Source organism: Anser brachyrhynchus (assembly GCF_964034855.1).
Source record: "Anser brachyrhynchus genome assembly, chromosome: 5".
Lineage (NCBI taxonomy): Eukaryota > Metazoa > Chordata > Aves > Anseriformes > Anatidae > Anser > Anser brachyrhynchus.
The window spans coordinates 17,005,988-17,021,849 of record NC_137699.1 but is presented as its reverse complement, the minus strand read 5'-3'; the positions used below and the strand labels follow the sequence as shown (position 1 = coordinate 17,021,849).

Genomic DNA, 15,862 nt, shown 5'->3' with positions numbered 1-15,862 from the left:
CAAATTTGCTCCTTTAGTGGGCTGATAGTTCATTTCTTTCAAGTCTGAAGTACTATATTCCTTGTTCTGCTTGGTTTTGTTCTGGAGTGGTTTGTTTTTTTTAAGCAGTGTCTTGTGCTTTCTTCAGAAGTATACTAGAAAATTAATGTATTAACAGAAAGTAAGTCAACCTCTGTTACACCACATTTCTAGTCATCAGCTCAGACACTGGTTTTGGGAGAGCTATGTTAAAATTGTTGATTGTCTCAGACTGCTTCGGCACTTTCTCATCATATTTGCTGATGTCGGAATTTGTAAATGCAAACAGTGAAAGGTGGGCGTGTTAGTTACCAGCAGTAACTGGTCTTCTGAGGCCATGTTCATTCCATCTGTACCTTCCTACCTGCTGTCACTAAGTTAGATGTGATTGAGGATTTCAGAGTTTCTCAGGCATTTATGTTTTCCCCTTGCAAGCAAGATATAGGACACTTATGTAGTGATGGGTTTCCAACGAGTCATTTTATGTGAATGTATTTATTAAGTGCAGACCTGCAGTGGTATCTGTGCTTCATACAGCTTATCAGCTGTCACTATGGAGGAATGAGTTCCTTGTATAACATTGATGGTGCAGTAGAAGTTGTTTAACGTTCTCTGCTCACCTTTTCCCTCTCCCAAGAAATCTATGAATAGAGTAATCAGATGTTCAGGTGAAAGGAGACTGAGGAAATTTAGTAGCAATAGCTGCCACCAGGGTATGCTACTGTCAGAATGTGCATCTCATGGTGCCAACACTGGATCTTCAGTGATTATTAGGCATGTGTGTGAAATGGGCAAGTTAAAGGATATAAAATATATTTTGAGCACAAAATACACAGTTTACTTTGTCCGTTTTTTGTGTTTTGGCTAACATGATGGAGTAGAAAGTGTTAGTCTGCACATTTCTGTAGTAGTGGTTAAACTGAAGAGTTGCCATAATATGCATACTTCTAATAATAACAGTTTGGTATAGCGTTCCGTTGTTTAACAAATGTTCACCAAGCTCTGGTATCTTCCATGGGCAGATTGCTCTCTTTCATGTTTCTCTATTCTTCTCATGTTTCTCCATTACTATCCTGTATTGATAGGGGGTTTATAAAGTAGCTTGGAAGGGATGGTCACATCTTTTCTTTTCCAGTTCTGATGAAATGTCTCTTCTTGGCGTTGTACAGAAATGTGTAATTTGATATGTTTTGGTGCCTCCTCCATCTTATGTTCAGGTTCCGAATCTTGCACCCATGACAGTCATAATATTGATGTGCCTATTTTTCTTAATCTGTTAAGTCATGTGGAGTAGGTTGTTTAAAAAATAAAAAATGTCTATCTCATACTCGCGCGAAATTCAAAAACTCCTTAGTGAATATTCTAGTCTAAAAATAAGCTCAACTCTAGCAATAAATTTTTCAGTTAACACACTAAAAGCCATCAAAATCATGAAAGCACTTTGACTTGGCTATGGTAGGTAGGGCCATCTGTTTCGTATGCCATTTGCATAATGCATGGAAGTAATTTTAAAACATTTTCTTAACTTTAAATATATAAAAAGTTATTAAAGCTTTATCCTATGTAATCTGGGAATAATATAATGAGCAGATGGTCTGTCTTATGGCTGCCAAGTTAAAACCCTTAAGTAATTTTTGGTAGCTTCTAGTATGTTAAGTAGGAAAGTTGCACTACATCATGTAGTTACTATTTTTTTAATCTGAAATTGTAATGCTAGAGGATGGTTTTCATTCAGTGAAATCTAATCATCTTCCTCCGCTCCCCCCCCCCATGTGGTAATTAGGTTAAATGTTAAATACTTTTAAAAGAAATGCTACCATGTAATTCTGGAAAAAACAAGTAACAGCTTTAGTGATGAATTTACTGACCTCAGATTTGTTTATTTTCTTGAATATAATTTGTTGAAGTATATATTGAAGCTAAAAGAACAAATTGAAGCAAGTCAGCAATGAGTAATAGATATATAGAAAACACAGAGCTTTTCAGGTTTTAATTCTTGGCTCTGGATTGCTACTGTTAAGAAAACATACAAGTCCATTCACATTGTTCTGTGGTTCTGAGATTTTGCCCCTTCATAAAAAATTAATAGCATATAAACTATTGACACTCACTGAAGAATAAACTCTCCCTTTAGCAGTAATTAGTGAAAGTATAAAGCCTTTTTGTTTGGTATGCCTTATATTTAGAAGCCATGCTATGGTTGTCAGTAATCTGATTTTTACACTTGCTTTTGACTTCTTCTACCAATTTATGTAATAAACTTTTGTGTACATGCTGTGATGATGGCTTCATGAAGTGATAGAGGATTATGTAGGGTACATGATACAAGCTTTTGTTATCAGATCCGGAGCATAAAGGTAGGTGATCCATGACTGATACAGCTCTTTTGCCAAGTCCCTAGTAGAGACAGATTTTATTAGCATAGCTTATTTTACTTGCAATTGGCAGTGGTGGTGTAAATATAATTTTATCTGTTTTACCTCATACGTGCAAACAGTGTTTAGCATGTAGCTATGTAAATGCAATGCACCTACTGTAGGTATAGGATTGTAGCTTAAAGATATGAGTTTTCCTTGTATGTATGTCTTCGGTATGGTGCTATCTTTCGAACTGTATATGAAGTGTGAACTTGTATACTACCTATACCTGTTTGTGCATATTTATGTCAGGAAGGTACAGAGAAATGATTGATAAGTGTAATGCTTAATTTCCTGTGAGCATTATTTATAAAGTAGCACTAGAAACCTATCATAACTATCATGACATAATTAATTTTTTTAGCTGAAGTGGTCCCAAATATAACAAATGAAATAGCTTGTATTTGAGATTTTCAGATCTTTATTACCTAAGTATATGTACTCTGATACCTTATTTACAAGAATGGTTAGTGCAATTTACAAATTGTCTTGTACACTGACAATTAGTGATGACAAATATAATGCTTCTGAGACAAATGTTTTCTGTTACTGCATATTCAAAAAAACTTTTATTAATAGAAATTAATGAGATAATTTACTATAACTCAAGATATCAACAAAGACAGTAATTGTATCAGTTTAAAAATCATCTTCTTAACGTTTGGTTTACCAACAGAAATTTAAATGCACAAAGTTTGCCAACAAATCAGCGATGGAGTAGTAATACTTTGGGAATTTTTGAAACTGTTTCTTCTTTGTCAGTATTTCACTGTGTTTAATCACCAGGGATGCTCTCAAACTTCTGCAAGAGAAGCAGAAGGGCAAACCCAGTGAATTGAAACCTGTGGTTTCTCCAGCTCCTCCCCAGCCTAGTGCAGTGCCTTCTGCTTCGCAAGCAACAGCTGTGACTTCTGCTTATCCAAGGCCAGCAGTTCCACCGCTTTCCACACCAGGACAAACAGCTGCACCGGTAATGTTTCTTTTAAGTCCTTAACTTTATTAGAGGTAAATATTGCCACTGCTGCTTAGTGCTGAAAGCCACTGCTTTCTTAAAAGATGATTTGCTTCTATGAAGAAGTTGGGGAAACTTTTTGCACTGAAACATTACTGAATGTATCTGGAGGGAGAGAGGAAGAATAAGGAAAAAGATATGTCGTGCTCGACCAACCTCGTTGCCTTCTATGATGGCATCACCAGCTGGGTAGATGGGGGGAGAGCAGTGGATGTCATCTACCTTGACTTTAGCAAGGCTTTTGATACCGCCTCCCATGACATCCTGATAGCAAAGCTGAGAAAGTGTGGGATAGAGGAGTGGACAGTAAGGTGGGTTGAGAACTGGCTGACTGGCCGAGCTCAGATGGTGGTGATCGGCAGCACAGAGTCTGGCTGGAGACCTGTGACTAGCGGTGTTCCCCAGGGGCCGGTGCTGAGTCCGGTCTTGTTCAACATCTTCGTCGACGACCTTGATGAGGGAATAGTGTCTGCCCTCAGCAAGTTCGCCAATGACACAAAGCTGGGAGGAGTGGCCGACACGCCAGAAGGCTGTGCTGCCATTCAGCGAGACCTGGACAGGCTGGAGAGATGGGCAGGAAGAAACCAAATGAGGTTTAATAAGAGCAAGTGTAGAGTCCTGCACCTGGGAAGGAACAACCGCATGTATCAGTACAGGCTGGGGGACGACCTGCTGGAGAGGAGCTCTGAGGAGAAGGACCTGGGGGTCCTGGTAGACGACAGGTTGACCGTGAGCCAGCAGTGTGCCCTCGTGGCCAATAGGGCCAATGGGATCCTGGCGTGCATTAAAAGGAGCGTGGCCAGCAGGTCAAGGGAGGTGATCCTCCCCCTCTACTCTGCCCTGGTCAGGCCTCACCTGGAGTACTGTGTCCAGTTCTGGGCTCCCCGGTACAAAAAAGACAGGGATCTCCTAGAAAGAGTCCAGTGGAGGGCCACAAAGATGATACGGGGCCTGAAGCATCTTCCCTGTGAGGAAAGGCTGAGAGACCTGGGTCTGTTCAGCATTGAGAAAAGAAGACAGAGGGGATCTCATCAATGTCTATAAATACCTGAGGTGTGGGAGACAGAGGGATTTGGCCAACCTCTTCTCAGTGGTTTGTGGGGACAGGACAAGGGGTAATGGCCAGAAGACAGAGCACAGGAAGTTCCGCAGCAACATGCGAAAGAACTTCTTCACAGTGTGGGTGACGGAGCACTGGAACAGGCTGCCCAGGGAGGTTGTGGAGTCTCCTTCTCTGGAGATATTCAAGGCCCGTCTGGACGCCTACCTGGGCAGCCTGCTCTAAGGAACCTGCTTTGGCCAGGGGTTTGGACCCAATGATCTTTCGAGGTCCCTTCCAACCCCTTCAATTCTGTGATTCTGTGATATGCAGTGAAACCTGTCTGAAGCAACTACTCTGAGAACCGGAAATGCAGTAATTTACTGAGGAAATATTTATTATAATTTATAGGGAACAAAGCATAGTCTGAGCAATATGTCAGGTCTGGTAGATGGAGAACGCTTACATACCCTGGCTGAGAACTGAAGCCTGAATATATGGACATATTTTTTTGAAGACGTCTGCTAGAATTAATTCTAGGATTAATTCTATACTGTAAAGTGAAACTGTCTTTGTTCTGTAAAACCTGTTGAATTAATCCAAATTCAGTGGAATAGACTAGAACACTCACTGATCTTAATCATGTTACTTTCTGTAGTTGGAATGTGCTGCTTTCTGATCCTCGTAGGTGAAGTTTGAAGTGAACGGGAACCACCAATGATAATGCATCAGTATTGGGAGTTTTGTTTCAGCAAAGGGAATGTATGTTTGCTCTCTTGATATTTAATGTGTAGTATGTGATTTCTTTCAGGGCACATTCACAGAAATCCCAGCTAGCAACATCCGAAGAGTTATTGCTAAGAGATTAACAGAGTCTAAAACTACTATACCTCATGCATATGCTGCTGCTGACTGTGACATTGATGCTATTTTGAAATTAAGAACTGAACTGGCCAAAGGTTAGTGGTTAAACTGACTTACTATTGCATGTGGCACTAATGTGTACTTTGCCTTGTTCACATCACCTTGTGTCCAGGAGGTGTAGATTTTGTGTGGACAGAACATGATGGTATTTTTTGGTGTTTTGTATGTCAGACTCAAGCTGTAGTCCTGTGTGATTAGTGGAACTGGATAGCTTGTCAAGATACAGGAAGACAGAGCTGTTACTTTGCCAGCTAACACAATGGTTTGTAGACAACTGCAGAGGACTATGCATTGTCCAGTTGGTTTTTGTTTCATTCCATCCAGATACAGCAATATTTAGATTTTTTTTATGGCTTAAAAACCTCAAATTCTTCATGTGAAAAATAACAGGGGAAGCTTTAAATTAAAATACCCTCGTGTACTATCCTTCCAGGTACAAAGTTAAAGTTTTTAGTTTTGCTGGCTTCTTCACTGAATTTATTGGAAAAAGGAAAGCTAATACAGTCTCTCAAATTCTGGTTGAGAATAGCTTTATCCATGACAAGAAGAGAAAGTTCTTAACCCCTGCTAGCCAGTGCATGGTAAATTCCCCTTTGAGACAGATAGTAATGGTGTTAATGGGAGTAAGGCAGTTACCTCTTCCAATGAAAAACTTAGATACATGCTTAAGGCTATGTTAAGATGGTAGGTAAACAGAAATCTTTCACGCAGAGAACTGGATAATTTTGAAATACACATTGACAATTGAATCAAGTGCTATAAATCTTAGTATATGTCATGTGGAAATTCCAATTTTCATGTGTCACTGTTTTATTTATAAAAAAATATATTTGTATAAGACTAAGAAATGAAGTTTTCACTTTTTGTCACAACCTGTATTCAGTGAAATGATGTATTTAGAAAATATTGTGGAAGTTTAAGGTAATAGTCAAAGATTGCTTTGATATTACTAAAATAGTTTTTGTTTTTCCTAAAATCAGCTGAGTGTACTGTGCAATAGAATTTCTTAATATTTTCAAAATTAACAATGCAGATTAGAATCTTTCTACCCAGTTTTCACATCAGTAAAGTACAATTAACATGTATTTAAAAAGGCAGGTTTGTCTCTCATGCTGCAGTTCTGTCAATCCAGTTCGGTACTTGCAGATTCCCTGGTGTTATATTAGAGTTCTGGGTTTCTTCTTAAACATAGATTGCTATTCATGGCTAACATTGCAAGTCAATTATGTGGCAAATGGTCACTTGGTTAATTCCTCTAAATTAATGATCACTTGAGAAATTTACATAGTTATCTATAAATGATTTTCCCATCAGAGAAGTATTCCTAAAGATATGTATATTTATTACATGCCGTAAGTCAGTCTCAAAAATTAAGTAGTTTTGCTTCTTGATCTGTTCAGCTGACAGTAGTCACGATGGCAGCAGAGTAATTTACCCTTTTTATTATAAGCATGATGAATTTAATATTGTGTAAATATCATATATCTTCAGGATAATTCTATAGCAACTATGGAATATTCTGCATTGTGTCTGTAGGCTTTGCTTCTGTTGGCAATCATGATCATTATTAGTACTTTGGTCTCCCAAAGCTTTGAAAAACACATGCAGAGCATATGTAGCCATTGTTTCCCTTCCTTCTTCCAAGTTTTGGGGGAAAGCAAGCAAATGTACTAAGTGATATGCAGTATTTGTTATGCTTAAGTCAAAAAAAAAAAGTAATCCAGTCCTCTTAAGGTTATTTTATATGTTTCTAGCTAATACTGACTTCTTTGTGTGTAATTTTGCTTTTTATTAACTTGCTTACTTGCGTATTATTTTGCAGCTTGCTTTAAAATATAGCATTAACTCAATTTAAGGATTTGCAGATACCTTCACCTTGCTAATTCTTACATTGCAGGGCCACAAGGGTCACTGGAGAATGACATACTTGTGATTCATAGCTGAATAAAAGCTGATCTTTGCAATTATTCCAGTTTATGCATTACAGTTCATAAAGAATAGCAGTCTTCAGTATTATCTTTGTGTATTTAGATCCTATAGTAGTTTTCTAAATGGAAAGTAAATATGTAAAACATAAAACACATCTGGAATACTTCTCATTAGAACAAATGATAATACTCAAGTTTGCAGCTACTCTGACTTTATATCAAAAGCTAGAAAGAATGTCTCTGCTGAGGAGACTTCTCTTTTTTGATATTTCTTTTGTTCCAAGGGGAGAAAAAGTGTTCTTGCCTTTATGATAGTAATTTAAAGATGAGTTACTTTCTGACAATAATCCTAAGAAGCAAATCTGCTGAGTTGCTGGAACCTTGTCATCACACAGGTCTAATAAACACATCTTAAGGGCAGTGATTTTTTTTCGTTTTGCAGATGATATTAAAGTATCTGTAAATGATTTTATTATCAAGGCGACAGCAGTTACTCTGAAGGTAAGTGAATAATTGACTTCAATAATTTAATAATTGAATTTAATAATTGACAATCAGTTATTAAATGACTATAAGAATTCTTAAGAAAATATTGAAAAATAAACAGTTTTCTCTATTGCTATTCACATTACATTGTTGTACAGTGTTAAATGCTAGTACTTGATGTGAATATATACTCTTAGTCACTGATGACAAAGGAAACAGTGGGTTTTACAATTGAACAAAAGCTTTTTCTTTCCCTGTAAACTTGTTATGGAGTTCTCATTTTATCTATTCTGATTTAAGTAATTTTTTTCTGTTGTAATATTATGACCTTTGTTGCTTTCATTTGGGGATAAGATTTCAAATGCTTAGTTTTCCACATTGAAGTTTCTTGTGATTATTTTCTCCCCTTTCCCCTCCCTTTTTCCTAAAAAGCTTACTTTTTAAATGTATCTAAAGTAATAAATCTAAAATAGTAATCTAGCTTTGAGTAATTGTGATTCAAAGAAATTCACATTTAAGCTCAACTTGAAAACAGACTTAATTTTCCTGTATGTGAAGAGCATAGCAGCCTACATGTGTTATTAAAGATATACATATGGAAAGACCTCTGCCCTGGTTTGGGTAAAATGTTGAAACCACGTTATTTATAGATGCGTGGGTTAGACAATCTAAACTCCTCTGTAATACTGTTAGAGATTTATTCGCTGTAGTTGAAATAATGAAATAAGTTTCTGGAAAAAAAAGTCTTGATTTTTAAAATTCTTAATTATAGTTTTTTTAAAATTCTTAATTATAGTTTTTAGATCACAACCATTGTCAACCATTTTTAAGGTTGATTATCCAATTTGGGGCTTTTTTAAGACACTTCATTTCAGGTCATATTCTTCTATTATTTTTTTTTCCACTTACAGAACATTCCAACAATGGCTTAGACAAGTTGTGACAGAAACATAGTTTTCATCTTCTCCTAATGGCATGTGAAGCTTAGTCTGAAATATATTGCTTAATGTTATGTGGCCAATATCGTTCATTCAGTCATTTAGTATTGTACTTAATGGTACAGGAGTTATACCCATAATGCTGAAGTGACAAGTTACCCCTTCTCTTATGTTAGAGAAGAAAAACTGGAACAAAAAATATGAGTTCCTATGCACAGACTGGATGTAGATTATTTTTTGAGTTTTGTACTTGATTTTTTTCTTCCTTTTTTTACATTAAAGAAATTATGTGATAGTGTTAATTAGCATCTCCATGAATGAAGCTTAGCTGTGTGTACCTCCCATAACTTTTTTTCTGGAATATCTTCTGCACTATGGTGTCAGTTTTCAATTTCCTAATTCTGAGTTTCATTAAGGTCACTCAATACTAATCTTGGACTTACTGGAAATAGCACCTTCACAGTATCTCTGATCAGTTACCTGAGATTACACCTATATGTTGGTTTGTTGTTTTTCTTTTCCTCTGAGCTGCTTTGGCTTTATATGATAAAGTCAAAAAAAAAATCATTAAAAGTATCAGTAGATATTATCTGAATTTTAATTGGAGGTCTATGCAGAAAGATTTATGATGCATTTTAGGAGAACTTCATCCCAATAACAATGAGCGTACCCGCAGCATATTCTGCTTGTAGCTTCATTTGTTTAGGGCAAGGCTTGAGACAAAACTGGAAAACAACACACGGGTATAGTAAGATCTCTGTTTACGCTTTTAAAGTCAATATCCTGTGATTTATTTGGGGGGAGAAATTACAATGCTTTTTGGTTTTTGTGTTCTGGGTGTCTGTAAGGTGGTGTCAGTGACTCCTGAAGGAATTTAGAGGCTTTTGTTAATTTGTTAGTTCTCCAGTAGCACAAAAAGAAACCATCTGGGTCCCCTGCCATTGTTTATTTTGGTTCCTGGAGTATATAGTCATGCTTTTTGTCAAAGTAAGTTTAAATCAAGTTAATCATGTAAATCTATTCTTAGAGCTTTACAGTGATTTCATTATTTTTTTGTCCTGCTTGTAGCAGTCCTGATGACAGATGTGACCTGATCTTTTGCCTTCATTTACATGCAGCAGTCTGTGATGCACTAATTAATTTGGTGAATGCCTGTATCATGCTATGTGTCTTAAAGGATTTTCCTTTTTCTTGATAATTGATTGCACCATTGTTCTTCTACCAGCTTTTTTTTTTTTTTCTCCTAGCAAATGCCAGATGTGAACGTAACCTGGGATGGAGAAGGCTGCAGGCAGCTGCAGTCCATTGACATTTCTATTGCTGTGGCAACAGACCGAGGTCTCATTACACCGATCATAAAAGATGTTGCTGCCAAGGGAATACAGGAAATTGCTGCCTCTGCAAAGGTAGGACTTCAATGTACAGTAGGCTGAGGAATATAATAGCTATGTAGTTTCTTGTAGTGAAAAATGTAGCATGACCTAGATGCACATCAATAAAACGAAAAGCATTTTCAAAATGGGTCTAAAGCTGTTTCAGTATTCCTTAGAATTAATTATTAATTACTATTAATTTTACAGCTTATCATTTTTAATGAACAATGACTTACCGTGCAACTAAACAATATGATGGCCGGCTAGCCCGTTTGGAAAAATAAAACTGTACAGACCTCTGCATTTCGATGCCATCAAAGTATTTCCCTAATCCCTCTGAGAAAACTAGGTAATATTAATTTCTGGTATTTCCAATCTTTAGGTTTGAGGTTTTGTGTGTTTTGTTTTCCTACATTTCCCAGAAATTTGTTTGTAGCTGCTCATGTTACATTCTATGCAGTTACATTATGGCACTTATTACTGTCTTCAGCTTTTCATACTGAGAATGTCACCCCAAAGGAAACATTAAACTCCTCTTACAAATAAGCAGTATAGGGTTCACAGGCCAGGTGCCAATTGGTGGCTTGAAGCCATGGAAATTCTTGTCAGTCATAGCGGAAGTGTTTTGTGGCAGGAAAAAGCACAACGAATGATAAAATGCTCTAACCTGAGCTTTTCTTTGTCATTTAGTGTGTGCTAATGTAAGGCCTGCAGTATCTGGAGAATGCAATGAAAGTAGCTGCTAGGGAATGAAAGTGTCCTAAAACAAGACAGAAGCTATTCTTCATAAATTTTTGTATTTTACTGAAAACTACAGAAATCGTGATATTCTGTGTAAGCAGAAGGAAACAACTACCAGAGTTGTAACAAAAAAGATTTGTCATCACACACAATGTTCTGAAATAAGATGTCTTCCATGATTTTCTGGTCAGTATGACTTGTTTCATGTTCCACATGTTGTGAAAGTAAATCCTTTCACTAATATTCTAGCCAGCCAAGGAAGAAGGTCAGCTGAGATTGTTCAATTATTGTGATTAGTGATAGAATGGCAAGAAGGAAAGCATTATTAGAAGTGAAATGTAGGATATGCTTCAATTTTCATCCCCGTTACCTTAATACTGTGACACAGTATTGCAAACCTTTCTTAACAGAAATTGTGTTTCACAGCTCCCATGATGAGAGTGTACACGTGTGTTATGTTTAATAGGCAATGATAAAGTAAGCATTTCAATTTCCCTTTCATTTCAAATAGAATGTGTGTAACATAGGTCACAACTACTCTGTATGAAAGCCATTGAATCAGACAGATTGCAGGTATCCACGCCAACAAAATTTTGCTCAACTTCTTCACTGAATTATTGAAACAAATATGTACCCTTCACATGTGTACATGCTCTGAAGGCACAAACTGTGAAACTGCATCTGTTTCTTCACCAGTTTCCTTGTATTTTGGCAGCTGTTTTCTTTGTGAAAGTTACCTACATGTCTCCTGCTGCATGTTAAATCTAACTTTTTTCCAGGTCATATGCATCCTAGTTCCATATTTTCATCACTCAAGTAATGCAATTGCACGCATGTATTATGCTCATACTGACTCTATTCTGTGAACACTATTCACATGGCTATTAACTCCTAGTTCAATAATTATTCAGAGATGAAGAAAAGCCTGAAATAAAATTAAATGTATCCTTTTAACTTTTAAATTCATAGAAAATATGTCATAGTTTTGAAAACTTGGTGTAAATTTGAATTACTTAGTGGTCGATTCATTAGAAGGAGATTTCCTTAAACTTCTTGCTGTTTAGTTTTAAGCTGAAGGCATTGCAATTGTTGGACTACTGTGGCCTTTTATGATCCTTGCCTGGAAGCTGTTTAGAAATGTACATAGGGAAGACAGTTGTTTACCTTGACCAACAGTGTCATGGATGTTACTATCCATGTACTGGTTGGGTTTGTCTCACAAAATAGTCCAAGAAGACGTGCCAAGATTTTATTTCTGGTGGAAAATACCCATCAACACAATTAAGCAGTCTGTTTGTTTCACTTGCTAGAAACTGATAAAAGCAACTGTCATAAGTGGAAATTATGATGGAATTGACTTCTTTTTGTTTGCATGTGAATGGAGGTAGAGTCCAGATCGGATAAACTTCCTCACAGATAATGAATTGGTTAGTAGTTATAGTTGTGGCATGGATTAATCCCTTTTTGTGCTGTGATATAACTTTTCATACATAAGTAGTAGTATTCCACTAGGAGCTGTATTATATTGCTGATCTATGTCAGATCCAGTGGCAAGTATAATAGTTATTTTATAATTTCCAGACATTGTACAGATGTAAATTGGTAAAAACAAAGGTATGAACACCTTAGAAGGAATTTTAAGGATTATTATATTAATGCTTATGAAGCCCTCTGTAAGGAAATGCTGTAGAAACACAAAGATTTTAAATAAACAGAATAATTGGATCCACAGTTAAGTTCACAGTCAGAGTTTCTTCCGTATTTGCTGTTAATTGAGGATCAATGCCTTTCATGACTAACAACGGTTATAAAAAAAAAAAATAGTTGTACATACCCTGCTTATGATCTTATTTAAAAAAAAAAATCACCGTTCAATACATAAAAGCAATTATAACTTTTAATTTTTTTTGTATCTAGTTTTAAAAACATTGAAGTAATTGGTAACAACATGTCTTCATGGTTATTTCATTTTTATTTGTTAATATATTACTTATAAGTTGACACCTAAACAACACTTTTCTGTATATAAAAAGCTTTTCTTGCTAGTCATTGTACAACAGCAATACCTTTTTTTAGTCTTTATTTTAAAGATGATGTCCCATTGGAATTGCTGAGATTTTAAGGTAGATTGTATTTAAATTCTGTTTTATGAACTACTTTATCACTTAAGTTTCCATTGCCTAGCACTAGTGCTTCAGACTAACTTTTAAGGGGAAACCGCAATGTTTAGTAATTCAAGAGGGATTGCCCGCTGAAAAGAAGTGAATATATACATATATATATATATACCATGCCTTTATGAAGTCGCTGATTCAATTTATTTAGCTAAAGGCAACTTGGCATGGGTGAACTGATTTATTTTTGGTTTATATTCTGAGAATATTCAGGTAACCACCACACCAAAAAACACACAATATTTGTAGGCACCTGGAATTATTACAGTTTTGTAGCACTGGGATAGAAAACTCCTGTTTGATCAGGCTAGTAGTTCTAGTGATAACAGAATGAATTAGATAATGCTGTTTCCCAGGGTTTTTGTAGGAATGCTTTAGTTCAGTATAGTTTTTACCTGGATAGATGGACAATATTTTCTTCAGAGCTTGTTTTGGAGACTAGGAAAGCATTTGTATATACATCCCTGGGAAACATCTAGGATTTTTGAGAAAACATGGAAAATCCCTAGACAGTAGAAGGGGAGTGATTTTTTTTTTTTTTTTTTTCCTGGAAGACATCATGTTGAGGGAAGAGGGGTCTTGGAAATGGCATGGAAAATTCCTAGAAAGCCCATCAGGGAAGGGAGGTGGACTTCTAGAAATCCTGTGGAAAATGCCTGGAAAGCACTTGGAAAACTGGAAAGCAGAGAGGGATTTCTTCATGGTGGGGAAGAATTCCTTGAAAGAAGGGCAGTGAGGGTTCATAGAAATGACCTCTTGGGATGGTGATATTCATAGAAAGCATATGTGATTCTTGGAAAGCACATCTGTGGGAGAGAGGGTTCCTAGAAAGCACTTTAAAATCTCTAGAAAACACAGATATTCCTGGAGAGCACTTGATAGGATATTCATGGAAAGCATGTAGAAAACTTATGGAATGCAAAGGGAGCGATTCCCAGAAATCAGGCTTTAAAAAAAAAAAAAAAAAAGAGGGTATGTGGGGCAGAAAGGTAAATTCCTGGAAAGAAGGGTGATTCCTAGAAAGAACGTGGAAAAAATCATAGAAAGCAGCAGTAGAACTCCTAAAAAGGAAGAAGAAAATTCCTGGAAAACGGGATTCCTGGAATCTTTTTCTCCAAGAAAGTTTCATAGATGTGATATGTTACTTTTTTTCGTGAGGTGATAATCAGACTTTTTTTTCCATTCACTTCCACTTGTATTTCCCTAGCATAATTAAATGCTTAGAAACTATAATTATTTTTTTATTATTTTGAGCAGAAGGAGGAAAATGCAAACAGACTGTTGCTTTTATCAGTCTTCCCCAGTAACTGAGATCTGAGCCTACTTCCCTGACTGTGCTTTTGGAAATGGCTATTTTTGTCATACGATGTCATAATGCTGGAACGGTCACAACTTGACATTCTCCATGCACTTTTCCACCTGCAGAATAAATATATTATATGCCAAAAGCACTAAATGTATTGCATGTGAATAGGATAGATCGCCTCTTCTGTATATTCCCATGCCAGTCTATGCTGTCATTTGAAGAGCTCCTACTTTGGAAAAGATTGCTGCTAATGGAGAAGTCACCCTGCACATTTCCAGTCACCACATTTCCATTGGATTCTATATAAAGGTGTAGGAACAGCTTGCTGGCTTGAATAACTGGCTCTTGACCCACTTTGGGGTGCCATTTCTTTTGGGCTCCACAGGGTCCTTTCCTCCTGATGTGACACGTACTGCAAGAATTACTCATCATCATTCCCACTGGTTCTGTCTAAGGAGTCCACTAAGCTAGAAACACGCTAGGGGATGCATAATGGTCTTTTTCTCTGTGATCTTATCACCTTAGAACATGGTATGAACTTCTTGGGCTGTGTTTCAAAGAAAACTCTTCTGGAGAGTTTATTCTGTTGTGTTTAGATGCAGAAAAGTCTCATGAATGAAATGGAGGCTGCAGGAAGGGAAGTCTTACTTATGTTGAAGGTAGCTGAATACTTAGCTGAAAGAATTATATTCTCCATCTACTAGAAAGTTCTGGCATTTTTTTTTTTTAAACAGTATGCCAGTACCTGGCTTTTTTTTTTTAGACAAATATGTTGAGGAATACAGTGAATTTGTCTCATCAGTATATTGCTAGATATTCCTGTTATATAAAAACACTGTGGAGGAAAGACTAACTGGTTCCATTGTGAAAACTGAAGCAAAGTTGGTAAGGTGAGAGAACAGCTTTTATTGAATAGCTGATATAGTTGGGAAAATGAAGCTTTGTGTCCTAGTCTTTTTTGTCAAATCATTGCAGCTACAACAACAATGTTGCTAAAATGCTCACCACAATCCAAAAGCAGATGATTTTTTTTGTGGCTGTATGGTACTTAAATGTCTTCCTGAAGTAAAAAGAATGAAACTCTTACGACACTTTAATTTCTTTTCCTTGTTCCTCATCTTTTTCTTATTTCATTTTCCTTAGGCTCTAGCAAAGAAAGCAAGAGATGGAAAGCTGTTACCTGAAGAGTACCAGGGAGGATCTTTTAGGTAACATTCTCTAGCAGTGTTCAGTATAAGCAATGTGGGTTCAGAACTGCTATATTCTCAGCCATTTTAATGAATTAAATTAATGCATTACCATTCATGCATTACCTTTTAAAATCTTGATTCGTTTAGGATGAAACTCCATGGGATAATTATGAGGGCCAAGCCTGGGCTGAATGTCATGTATTGGGAGAAAGTATTATCTCGGTACTGGCTTTCAAAAGTCTATTTCATCAGAGCCTGCTGTGATTCTGGCTTTTCATTTTTTGATGAATTCAGGTTTTTCATACCAAGACTGTTC

The 15,862-nt window shown here is 36.5% G+C and overlaps 1 protein-coding gene across 1 annotated transcript in view; it reads left to right on the top strand.

Annotated features, from left to right (window-relative positions):
* The window catches only part of PDHX (pyruvate dehydrogenase complex component X), a 43,060-nt gene that overhangs the window by 23,551 nt on the left and 3,647 nt on the right, over positions 1-15,862 (top strand). The window contains exons 6-10 of the mRNA XM_080594504.1: positions 3,222-3,405; positions 5,298-5,445; positions 7,781-7,839; positions 10,010-10,168; positions 15,500-15,564. Of these exons, the coding sequence (XP_080450630.1) occupies positions 3,222-3,405; positions 5,298-5,445; positions 7,781-7,839; positions 10,010-10,168; positions 15,500-15,564 (615 nt within the window). The remainder of the gene's footprint in view (positions 1-3,221; positions 3,406-5,297; positions 5,446-7,780; positions 7,840-10,009; positions 10,169-15,499; positions 15,565-15,862) is intronic.